At 37.5% G+C, this 13,723-nt stretch overlaps 1 protein-coding gene across 1 annotated transcript in view; it reads right to left on the reverse strand.

The window, feature by feature from the left end:
- The window catches only part of rock1.S (Rho-associated, coiled-coil containing protein kinase 1 S homeolog), an 83,093-nt gene that overhangs the window by 40,327 nt on the left and 29,043 nt on the right, over positions 1-13,723 (reverse strand). Inside the window, exons 4-7 of the mRNA XM_018223653.2 lie at positions 13,450-13,587; positions 6,447-6,622; positions 5,441-5,525; positions 3,280-3,424 (exon numbers count right to left, since the gene is read on the reverse strand). Coding sequence (XP_018079142.1) covers positions 3,280-3,424; positions 5,441-5,525; positions 6,447-6,622; positions 13,450-13,587 — 544 coding nt within the window. The remainder of the gene's footprint in view (positions 1-3,279; positions 3,425-5,440; positions 5,526-6,446; positions 6,623-13,449; positions 13,588-13,723) is intronic.

Here is a 13,723-nt window from a genome sequence, read left to right on the forward strand (position 1 = left end):
ATTCAGGAGAGGAAGAAGTGTTTTGACAACTTCAGTCCTTTAAATGGATAGTTTTTTTGTTAGGTTTTTAATGTGATCCTAATACATTTCTGGGAAAAGACAAGCATCAGGATTTCTAGTCCAGGGATCAAAGTGAAACTGATAGAAAGGGAATCATTGTATGCAGTTTAGAATGGTTCCCTGAGCAGGAAAACATAGGGGTCCGTTTACAAAACTGCGGTAAAAATATGTACACAAAATATAGACAAATTTGTCGCCGAATAGGTTTTAGCCAGTTTACTAACCTGTGGTAAATATAAATTTGCAAATTTTCATGCTCAAGAATATGTTCGACAGTTATCGCATTTACTGAAAATAACACTACTTACACATTAATGCCTCGTTTACTAAACAAAGAAATGTACGAAAGACAAAATTATCATCTGTATAGTGGTGGTAATTTATTTTTTAAGCCCGAAAATTCCCAAGGGGACAGGAAATATCCCATAAAACCTTGTTTTACCCATCATTCTGTTCCTGTTGCCATTCCTGACAGGAGAAGAGAGAAGTGACCGGATAAGCAAAGATATTTTGAATTATTCTTTTGTCTGCTGCTACAACATCTTTTACAGCTGAAAGACAATTTTTTATGACAAGGAGGGACCAATGGCTTCGTCAGCCTAGATTAACTACATTTATATGATGCACACAGATTTATTGGTAAAACTTGTTTATGAATTTTATTTATATGATTCTATTGGCAGGGGGTAGGTCTTGCGACTGGATGTATTGAAATGTGGCTTTATATGATGCATACATGTTTGATTGGGTGAAATCTGTTTACTGTGTTGTTGATAATATCTATAAAGTTTAGCTGTTTTGAAGATACATATCTGGCCATGAATCATGCCATAATAAACGCCATAAAACAAGACTATTTTATAGCATAAATATTCGCAAACTTAATTTGTCACTAAAATTACCGCTACCTTTAGCTGGTTCGTCAACGTAGTTACCGCAAGTGACCGCAATAACTTCTGAGTGCACCGCTGTATAGTAAACTTAGTCGCTGCGAATATTTTGGCGGAAACATATTGTCAAATTTACCGCGCTTTAGTAAACGGACCCCATAATCCAACATAACTCACTGAAAGGGTTGTTCACCTTCCAAAACGTTTCTCAATTCTGTTGATTTCAGATTGTTCACCAGAAATAAAGGCCTTTTTCAATCACTTTCTATTTGCAACCGTTTTTTTTCTAATACTGAATCTTAAAGGTTTTGTCACCTTCCTAAGCCGCTGTGTAAGGGGGGTTCTAAACGGATACATTAAGTTGATACATTTCTTATCTTTGTCCCTCCTGAGCAGAATTCCTGAGTTTCATTAAAAGCAGCTGTTAGAATTGATACAATTGTTTCTAATATTCCACAAATGCAGCTGAGAAATGTATCAATTAAATGTAGCAAAGTATAAGAATTGTTACAATTAGTTCAGAATCTGCACATGGATTACTGAGCTACCAGACAGGAACATTCTACTGTACACTTCAACTTTGGAAAAATGGTAATAAATATAAAATGGAAAGCAATTTTTGTTTGACTTTTTCTATTTCTGGTGAATAATCCGGAAACGTGTTTGGAAGGTGAACAACCCCTTAAAGGAGAAGGAAACCTAGTCGGCGCAAACCCCCCCCCCCCCGTGTGTTGCTCACCCTCCCTCCTCCCCCCCTGGCCTACCCGTCCCGCTGGGCAAATGCCCCTAACTTGTTACTTACCCTTCTGCGCAGGTCCAGTCTACGGAGTTAACCGACGCCATCTTCTTCCAAGCGACCTTCTTCCTGCTTTGACCGGCGCACACGCAGTAGGAGCATTTCACCGGTACGATCTACTGCGCATGCGCCACAAAGTGAAATTGGAAAACCTTGTGACTTTTGGCGCATGCGCAGTAGATCCGTACCGGCGCAATGCTCCTACTGCGCATGCGCCAAAACGCCGTTCAAAGCAGGAAGAAGATCGCGTGGAAGAAGATGGTGCCTCTGAACCTGGTGGACTGGACCTGCGCAGAAGGGTAAGTAACAAGTTAGGGGCATTTGCCCAGCGGGACGGGTAGGCCAGGGGGGAGGGTGGGAAACACACGGGAGGGGGGGAGGGTTTTTGCGCCGACTAGGTTTCCTTCTCCTTTAAACAGAAAAATGACAATACAATTAAAAAACCCACCACCACTTATGACAAACTCTTTCCAGCTATATGTATAATCATTTTCTATCCAAGGCAATTACTATGAACCAAATAAAAATTGAGAAATCAGAGCATAAAACAGCAGCTACATTCTATTGCAATGCTTTGTTTTACTGCAATACACAAAAGTGTGCCATACGATTATAATATCCATATAGATATAAAGCAATAAATGAGACACCCTGGAAACCTATATTTATAATTAAAGGTGGCCATAGACGTAACAATTACCATCTTTCTTGGAAAAGATCTTTCCAAGAAAGATTGTTCGTTTCAATACACACGTGTAGAGCTGAATCGTCAGATATACATATAGAAACAATAAAATTCTACCTGTATCTGACAATCCAGCACTAACAATGGCCGTTGTTTGGATGCCTTCAAAGGTGCCCAATCAAAATTTTCTGCCCAGCCCGATCGTTGAGCCGACCGAAATCCAAGTCTTTTGCCAATATCGGTCGGCTCTTTTCCCACCATACACGCACCGAATATCGCACGAAAATTCATTTCGTACTATATTAACTGCGTGTCTATGGCCACCTGAAGTCGGGAGTATTGAACCAGAGTAATTTTGTGTATTGTGTTATTCATATCAATGCTTATAAGTGCTCAGTAGTGTCATCAGTACTAGTCATGTGATGCATCTTTATGCACAGTTAAAGACCTTCGTACACTTTATCATGTAAAAACAAACCAAAATTCGTGCAGCAAATATATAACTATAGATAGGCAATAACCGTAAACCATGCAGATCAATAGTCACACCTTAGAGAGCAAGTTTCTATGTTTTCTTTATTACATTGCTTAAACTCAAATTGATGTAAAAACTACTCTGCAAGATTGTGTATTATTACCTCCATAAGAATGTCTTATGATGTACTGTTTTTTTTTATACGGATTTGATGTGGAGAACTCAATAAAGCAATTTTGGTTAAAAAAAAAACAAAAACCAAATGAACTAATATCAAGTTATCTGTGACGCGAGACCTCAGGGTAAATATGTATTTTGACAACACTTTTTACAGCTGAAATGATTTGAAAGGGAAACCCCATGTTTTACTCACCAACAAGCATTTCATATAAGAAGACACCAACTGACCACCAATCACATTCTCGTCCATAGTAACCATCACCTCCCTGGGATTTCAACACTTCTGGGGAAATGTAATCAGGAGTTCCAACAGCAGTGTCACATCGTACCATTCCTTCCTGTGTGTCAGAAAGCAGTTAAATCTTGTTAAAGGAAAACTATACCCCCCCCCTGTACAATGTAGGTCTCTATAAAAAGATATGGAGTAAAACCGCTCATATGTAAAACCATGCTTCATGTAAATAAACCATTTTCATAATAATATACTTTTTTAGTAGTATGTGCCATTGGGTAATCATAATCATAAATTGCCATTTTAAAAAATAAGGATCCTGGGATCTTAGGATTTAGGGTACACACAAACAAACCATACATGTTAGGTCACATGAACCAATTAACAGACAGAGTTGTGTCTTTTGCTTCCACACTTCTTCCTGTTACAGTTAGCGTTGTAGTATTTTTGGTCAGGGTTTAATTAATGTTGACATGATTTTCTAGTAGACTTAAAGGACAAGGAAAGTCTAAAATAGAAAAAGGCTAGAAATGCTGTATTTTGTATACTAAACATAAACTTACTGCACCACAAAGCCTAATCAAACAAATGATTTATGCTTTCAAAGATGGTCACAGGGGACTGTCATCTTGTAACTTTGTTAAACATCTTTACAAGACAAGACTGTGCACATGCTCGATGTGATCTGGGATGCTTAGGGATCGTCATAAATTTTCAAAACAGCACAAGTCAAATATCTGCCAGAAGCAAATACAGCAAGACTGATTAATAATCAGACTATGCGGCTCTGTGTTGTCATGTAATCTAATGTGGATTTTATAGTTTTTGTATTGTTTAATACAATCTTTCTCCAACTCTGGGATTTTATTTTTTTGCCTTTCTTTACATGCCCTTTAAGTTATGGAGATCCAAATTATGAAAAGACCCATTATCTGGAAAACACCAGGTCCTGAGCATTTTGCATAACAGGTCTCATACGTGATCCCAAAACCCGTTATCCAGAAAGCTCCAAAGTATGGGAAGACCGTCTCTCATAGACTCCATGTTATCCTAATATTACATTTTTTTCAAAAGCCATTTTCTTTTTCACTGTACAGGTAGCGGTTATCCAGAATGTTTGGGATCTGGGGCTTTCCGCATAACAGATCATGCCTTAATTTGGATCTTCATACCTAAAGTGTACTAGAAAATCTTGTAAACAATAGGCTGGTTTTGCTTCTAATAAGGATTAATTATATCTTAAATTAGATCATGTACAAGGAACTGTTTTATTATTACAGAGGAAAAGGAAATCATTTTTAAAAATGTGGATTATTTGAGTCTATGGGAAATCCTCTTTCCGTAATTCTGAGATTTCTGGATAACGAGTTTCCAGACAACAGATCCCATACCTGTAATAACAAAACAGTGCCTTGTAGTTGATTCCAACTAACACATAATTTATCCTTATTGGAGGCAAAACCAGCCTAAAGAATGTATTTAATGCTTAAATGATTTTCTAGTAGAATTATGCATGCAGATCTAAATTATGGAAAGATTTGTTATCCGGAAACCCCAGGTCCTGAGCATTCTAGATAACAGGTCCCATACATGTACATGGATACATCCATCTATCATATAGCAATGCAGATTAGTTTGGCTCTTTACAAATATAATAATCATAATACATGTTCCACAATATATAACTATCCCTGCATCCACCAGCAAAATAATCACATGTAATTAAATAAGGGATTCACTGAAATGTATTTCACTAAGATTTCCTTATTTTATTTCATATACTTTTTTTTTTGCTGATATATATCTGTTATAATCACATTTTGGCCCAGCAACAGAGTGAACTCTAGCAATCATGTTATGAAAACCACTACTGCTACAGTGTTAAAGTAGCCTAGTGGAATGTAAATGTATTGACTTATTTAAAAAAAAAAAAAAAAAAAAAAAATAGATTTGGATAGATTTAAAAAAAAGTGGTGCTTCTTTCAATGTAGGTACATCTCCACTGAATTCAGCTACCTACAAACAGAACAAGTGGTGAAGAGAGTGAGATTACACAGCTAGTCAGTAAATCTCCCTAGTATCTGTGCAGCAAATCTAGATAAAATATATCCGTAGAACTTACCCTGTTCATCTTCATACATGTACCGAAATCAGCTAGTTTTAAATGTCCAGACTTATCCAGCAGCATATTATCAGGCTTCACATCTCTGCAAAAATTATAAATATATATTTATTTAACAGGAAGCAATAACACCAGGAAGAACAGAAGTTAGGCACATCAAGACTTTACTGCATATATCTGATACTAAACCCATACAACCTGGATGCAACAATTTGCTTTACATGGCAATAGATTTAGGTATATGAATGACATTTTCATCTTTGCCTAATACATTTTTTCAAATGAAGTACTCCAGCAATAATGACTTCTTTGTGTGGTTTTGTATTTATTTTTGACTTTTTTCTTCATGTTTAGACTTCAATTTTACACTTTCTGATGTTTAAGGACAATGACTTAACAGCGTTGCGACAAAACGCAGGCTACAATAGAAATGTTCTCCTTAATATGAAAGCTTTCAGTGTATTTTGGATTTTAATTACATTTTCCTCCAAAAACAAACTGTTTCCCACTTTTCTCACTGGCTACCAGATTCATGTTGAGACAAAGGGGCATATTTATCAAGAATCAAATTCGTTTTCTACGAACATTTGCGTGCTTATGGAAAAATCAGAATGCCAAAAACTTACATGAAAAACAACGGGGAACAAAAACTCTAATGATCGAGTTTGTGTCCCAAAAATCTCATAATTATTATTATATTATTATTAGTTTTCAGATAAACAATTTTTACATTCAAATTTTCTATTTTCCACAATATAACTCGAAAAGTAATAACCAAAGCATTTATCAGTTCAGTATCACACATGGTTTCTTCTTGCTTCCTTACAAACTAGTAAAGAATTTTAACTCACAAGGGAAATCTGTTGTTTAAGGACTCTATTTTTATACATTTGAACATATTTTTTTTGTATGTTTTGAAAAACTAGGGCAAAAGTTAATGTCCTTCAGATATTGCCTTATGATGGATATAAACACCTTGTGTACAAATGAAAAAGTCCTGTCTTACCTGTGAATGAAGCCCATTGAGTGAATGGCATCTAAGGCTAAAACTACTTCGGCCGTATAAAACCGGGCCCATTTCTCAGGGACATCATAATTACTCATTAAATTTACAAGATCTCCCCCTGGCATGTATTCCATAACCATATAAAGATAACGACCGTCTTGGAAAGCATAGAATAACTGCATGGAACAAAAAAAACACAAACAAAACACTGTTAAAATCGAAAATGCACTTGAATATGTGAGGTTATTTCAGCAGATTTAACTATTAAATACAAGATTAGATAAACAGACTGAAGCAGATCTTGTATTTTTTAGGATATGGGCAGATGGAGATTGTCGTCCCGCAGAAGAGGCGATTAGTCGCCAGACGACTAAATCTCCCCGAATCTGCCCGTCTGCCCTTAGCCTTAACCTGCCAAATCTTTGCATGGGTAAAAAGGTCCCCTGCTATTTGTCTATAATGTCCTCTAATGTACTTGTAAAGTGTAATTGTGTCCCCTCGCAAGCGCCTTTTTTCCAGAGAAAACAACCCCAAACTTGACAGTCTACCCTCATAATTTAAGTCTTCCGTCCCTCTAACCAGTTTAGTTGCACGTCTCTGCACTCCCTCCTGCTCATTTATATCCCTCTTAAGGATTGGAGTCCAAAACTGCACTGCATACTCCAGATGAGGCCTCACCAGGGACCTATAAAGAGGCATATTTATGTTTTCATCCCTTGAGTTAATGCCCTTTTTTTTGTGAGACAGAACTTTATTTGCTTTTGTAGCCACAGAATGACACTGTCCAGAATTAGACAACTTGTTATCTACAAAAACCCCTAGATCCTTCTCATTTAAGGAAACTCCCAACACACTGCCATTTAGTGTATAACTTGCATTTATATTATTTTTGCCAAAGTGCATAACCTTGCATTTATCAACATTGAACCTCATTTTCCAGTTTGCTGCCCAGTTTCCCAACTTAAGACAGATCACTCTGCAAAGTGGCAGCATCCTGCATGGAACCTATAGTTCTGCACAATTTAGTATCATCTGCAAAAATAGAAACAGTACTTTCAATGCCCACCTCCAGGTCATTAATAAACAAGTTGAAAAGCAAGGGACCTAGTACAGAGCCCTTCGGTACTCCACTAACAACACTGGTCCACTTAGAAAATGTTCCATTTACCACCACTCTTTGTAGTCTATCTTTTAGCCAGTTCTCTATCCAGGTACAAATACTATGTTCCAGGACAACATTCCTTAATTTAACCAGTAACCTTTTGTGTGGCACTGTATCAAATGATTTAGCAAAGTCTAAGTAAATCACATCCACTGCCATCCCAGAATCGAGGTCTCTACTTACATTCTCATAAAAAGAAATTAAGTTAGTCTGGCAAGATCTATTACGCATAAAACCATGCTGGCGCACACTCATAGTATTATGATTTGCTATGAAGTCCAGTATCTTATCCTTTATTAACCCTTCGAAAAGCTTTCCTACCACGGACGTCAGACTAACTGGCCTATAGTTTTGAGGCTGAGAACAGGATCCTTTTTTGAATAGAGGCACCACATTAGCAATTCGCCAGTCTCTCAGCACTATGCCAGATCTCAATGAATCCTGAAAAATTAAGTGAAGAGATTTGGCAATCACAGAGCTAAGCTCGCGAAGTACCCTGGGATGAATGCCTTCTGGCCCCGGACCTTTGTTAATCTTAACATATTCTAGTCTCTTTTGAATTTCCTCGTGTGTGAACCATGCATCATTTGTTGTATTACTAGAATTGTGACTATTAAGAAGGAAACCTTTATTAACTGGTTCCTCATTTGTGTAGACAGACGGAAAATACAAGTTCAGAATCTGCACTTTTATTTTGTTTTCATCAACCAGCTGACCCCCTCTGATACCAAAGTTCCCACCCCTTCCTGCTTAATTTTTTTACTATTAACATATTTAGAAAATAATTTTGGATTTTTTTACTGCTTGCTGCAATATCCTTTTCCATATCAATTTTAGCTTGCCTTATAGCTTCTTTGCATGATTTATTGGCTTCTTTGTACCTTATAAATGATTTGGCTGTCCCAGCTAATTTGAACGCTTCTATTGAAAGGTTTTGCTTTGCAACAACGTTCCTTACTTACAAGTGGAATATACTGACAGGTATATTTATTAAGCAGCATTTTAAAAAGACTTCCGATTCTTGTTCTGTGTTTAACCCTGTAAAAAGCATTTCCCACCTAATATGTTGCAGAGATGCCCCAATACTGTCAAAGTTTGCACGTCTGTAATTTAGTGTTTTAGTTACTCCCTTATAGAATTGCTTCTGCAACAGAATCTCAAAGGAGACCATGTTGTGATCACTATTCCCTAAATGCTCACCCACACAAATGTTAGAGATGAGTTCAGTATTGTTAGTTATTACAAGGTCCAAAAGTGAGTTATTCCTAGTAGGTTCTTGAACGAGCGGGAATAAAAAGTTGCCATTCAGCATATTTACAAACCTACTAGCTTTTTCGGTCTTGGCAACCCCATTATCCTAGTCAATGTCTGGGTAATTGAAGTCACCCATAGCAACAACTTGACCAAGTTGTAAAGCTATTTGTATCTGCAAGAGTAGCTGGGCTTCATACTCCTCACTTATACGAGGTGGTTTATAGCATACACCAATGATAATTCTTTTTGTTACCTTTTGCCCAGTCAAAAAAACTCAGAGGGATTCTACACCTTCACCAGTGCCAGCTATGGTTATTTCTTTAGCGCATAGCTTTAATTCAGGCTTTACATACAAACACACTCCTCCACCCTTTTTAATCCCTCTGTCCCTCCTAAAAAGGGTGTAACCATTTAAATTCACAATCCAGTCACATGTTTCATCCCACCAGGTCTCAGTGATACCAATTATATAAATTTTTAGAGCATGCAATTAATTCTAGGTCTCCCATTTTACTTGACAAACTCTGTGCATTTACCAGCATACAGTGGAGGTTACTACTTTTACTTTTGAAATTTCCGTTACTTAGTGGAGAATTATACGTTAAGTTAGCATTATTCTGTTTTCCTTGTAAAAGAGGGACCTCCTTAGCTGGTAAACTGTATGCCCCCCCCTCACTCCTCCACCATGACCCCTTACTAACCCCACTGCCCCGTCTACCGTAGCTTCCCCATAATTCTTTATCTCACCTGCCCCCCCCCCCTTGCCTAGTTTAAACACGCCTCCAACCTCAACCATTCTTTCCCCTAGTACAGTGGACCCCTTTCCATTGAGGTGCAAACCGTCACGGCTGTATAGGTTGTAACTCAAGGAAAAATCAGCCCAGTGCTCTAGGAAACAAAACCCTTCCTTCCTACACAACGACTTGAGCCACGCATTTAGCTCCCTAAACTTCCGCTGTTTTCCTAAACTTGCACGTGACACAGGAAAAAATTTCAGAAAAAAATTACCTTTACTAATTCTTAGACCCTAGATCCCTGAAATCACTCTTTAAGATCTTCCATCTACCATCTATTTTGTCATTAGTACCGATATGCACTAAGACAGTTGGGTCATGCCCAGCCCCACCAAATAATTTGTCTATCTGATCAACCACATGCCGAACCCTGGCACCAGGTAGACAGCAAACTGTTCGGTTGTAGCGATCCGGATGACAGATTACCCTATCCACTTTCCTAATAATGGAGTCCCCTACAACCAAATCTGCTTAGGCCTGATTCTGCTCTCCTCCCCACCACTACTAGTGAAACTGGTCTCCCGGCTGTTAGAGAGATCAGCCCCATCTAGAATTGCCAATTCAGAGTTCATACTCCCATCATCACACAATCTGGCAAATTTGTTGCCATGTATAAGCTCTGGATCAGCCTCCTTTTGCCTACCTTAGATTTTCTGTCACTCAGCTAGCTGCCTCAACATCCTGCTGCTTTTCTGTTCCCCCCCAAACTATCTGACCCCGCTAGGTCCTGCTCAGTGAGCATGAGACTCCTTTCAAGATTGTCAATCAACCGCAGTGTTGCAATTTGTTGCTCTAGTGAGCCTCCAAAGTGGCAATTTGCTCACAACCACCACAGAGGTAAGCATTTTGGATCTCTTGTTCCAAATTTGCATACATATGGCAGACTGTGCACTGAGTCAGACCTTCAATCTTACTAGCACTCATTATCCCAGTTACAGATCAAAACAGGAAAAAAATGGGTTTAGAACAAACTTTTGACCTAGTTTGAAACTCCTGTGTTTGTAACTCACCCACAGATCCCCCACCCACAGATCCCCCACCCACAGATCCCCCACCTAAGAGCAGCTAAACACTAGAGCAAGCTCCACTGGAGTCCCAGGTGTTCTATTTATACAGTCTGTTCAGGTGCAACTAATCAAACCCCACCCCCTCAAACTGAGGGAAAGCTAACTGCAAAGTAAAGCAGGTTGTGACAAACTTGCTGTAAGAACACTAGCACACCAAACTTTGCTGTTTAGCACCCAAGACAGAAAAAAAACCTATAAAAAAAATGAAACCACAGTAGTTAAATATAAAACCTTAATATAAAATAGCAGTTAATAACAAATACGTATCCTTTTAATTTGATTTGTTTGCTTTTTAGTTGCTTTTTCCAGTCAGCAGCCTTTTTCAAACAGCTCACATACCTGTGTCATCAATTATCCATAGTGAATTACCTCAAAAACCCCACCCAGCTAATGAAAAAGTTAGGTATCTGTAACTGAAATTGAGAGCCAGCTGTCAAATGAATAGCATAAAAAAAAAAGCCTCAGAGCCTGATTTACACACTTTTTGATATTAAATGACAGTTTAACATTTTTAGTTCAAAGGCATTTTCTGAGTGAAAGGTCTATGCAGGGCACATATATATTAAACAGGTCCAATTCTGTGTGCAAGTACACTTCTCAAACAATAAAATACCCAAAAGACACTTGTTTTATAATATATAGAAATACAGATGTTTCTGCAAAATAAATAGATGGACATATAAAAATATGTAAGCATATTCTTTAATATGCATGAAAACACTGTTGAATCTTGATGCAAATTAGATTCAAAACCCACAGCACTAGGAATAACCATATTTTAATGTGCAAGGCCAGACACACATGGTTTCCTATACATGGCCCCCAACCTATATTTTATAAAAGCAGCCATCCCAATTAATGCAAATGGGTGCAATATAATTTATAACAAAATTCATTCAGTAGCTTAAGTACAAATTATTTAAAAACCGATATATCAACTAAAGTCACAGCAGTCTGTCTCCACATAAAGTAAGTAAGGAGTAAAGCAAAACGTCAACTACGCAAACAAATAGATGACCCGCAGCCCCCAAACCAGTACCTAAACCCAGAAAATAACATTTTTGGAAATAATACTTTCCAATGAATTATCGAAAGAAAAATAGAAGTGTAAGGGCAAGAACATCACCAAAATTTGCAATAAAACAAACCCCAAATCACTTGGCCGAACACCGAACCGAATCCTAATTTGCATATGCAAATTAGGGGTGGAAAGAAGAAAACATTTTTTACTTCCTTGCTTTGTGACAAAAAGTCACGCAATTTCCCTCCACATCCCAAATTTGCAATGGGAGAAAGATTCAGTGGAATCCGAATCCTTCTGAAAACGGCCAAATCCCGAACCAAATCACAAAAAATGTAAATGTAACCACTGATCACCAGGTCTGTTATTGCTCCCAATACACTCCCTACACCTTGGGAGATCTGAATAGAGAAGAACAGTTTTACCATCTTAAAACCCAGAAAAGCTTTGAACATATGAACTGCAGCAAAGAAAGAACCATACATTCTACAATCTGTCCCATCTAATGGGTGTTTTTTTTTTGTCAAGTTAAATTAAATACCAAGTTAAGTTAAATACCTCAAACTAATTAAGACCTCAAATACTTCTCTTGAAGTTAGCTTGAATGAAAATGTGTATATTATGGAAGCAACTTTGGTATTACTCCGCCTTTGATATACAATGGGATATACAGTGAGCAGTGTCATTGTTAATGATGGGCGAATTTGTCCCATTTCACTTCACCTCGAAATTCCCATGAAATTTGCAAAATGGCAAAAAAATTGTGACGCCAGCGAAAATTTGCGGCCGTCAAAATTGACGCTGGCGACAATTCAATGGGCATACGTTTAATTGTCGCCGGCATCAAAAAACTTTGAATTTTCTCGGCAATTTCAACATTTTATTTGCCGGCGGGGAAACACGGAAATTCGCCACAAATTTGAGCCTGCCGAATAAATTCACCCATCACTACTCATTGTAGCTAAATAGGATTATTGATAGGAATTATTTTTATGTAGTACACAATTGATTTATATGGATTACAACTGTATTGTACTCCATTATGATGTCTGGTAGCTTATAATCTTTGTCCAATGTGTTTGTGTAACTAGATTTTTTGTTTGTTTTCTTCATTTAAAGTGATTAAAGTGATTAATAAATTATTAATAAAGTGTAATAAATTATTCATCAAAATATTAATGTACAGAAAAAGATACATATAGCTCATGTTGATCATTTTTCACTCATATGGCTGCTTTTGTAAGAAATTGTTACTTGAAGTTCCTAAACCTGACTGTTTTGCCAACCTGACTGTCCCTTCTCAACGTGTTGGTTACGGTTTCTAATGCTAACATACTGCTGAAGCTCAAATATGGCAGCACCCTCAGAGAGGAACATTAGGGGGAGAACATATGGGTAATGTAAAAGCATCTGTGAATACTTTTATGGCAAAATTATAGATAGCACACAAAGACAATATTATGATAGATGTCAGTATCTCTCTAAGTGGTATACATGCAGTGGGGCCCTTGATATGGCGTAGTTTCTCCTTCACTTCTCTGTATGGGAGTTTACTCTTTCTTAGTATGATGACAGCCATGATAATATATATAACACTTTATGAACATTTCAGAAGCAAGTACAAACTGAATGTAATAAAAGCATTCCCTGTGGTTTACTATTTGAAAAGATAATCACTGAACATAGAAAACACTGGTATTCATACCTGCACAACCCATGGGCTATTGGCAAAAGCCATGATATCCCGTTCTTCCCAAAAAAACGCAGAGTCCGATCGTTTTATCATTTCCAGCTTGCTCAAAAGCTTCATTGCATAGACCTTCCTTGATGATTTATGTCTTACCTTGTAAAAGAAAAAAATATATTATATAGAATTTATAGAATTAATTTTGGCTAAACTCACATTTCATTATCATGTGGATTTACAATGCTGAGGTAAAGGAAGGGCAAGGCATGACATTTTTTACTATGCTGGGCAT

This window comes from Xenopus laevis, chromosome 6S, assembly GCF_017654675.1.
Source record: "Xenopus laevis strain J_2021 chromosome 6S, Xenopus_laevis_v10.1, whole genome shotgun sequence".
Classification (NCBI taxonomy): Eukaryota; Metazoa; Chordata; class Amphibia; order Anura; family Pipidae; genus Xenopus; species Xenopus laevis.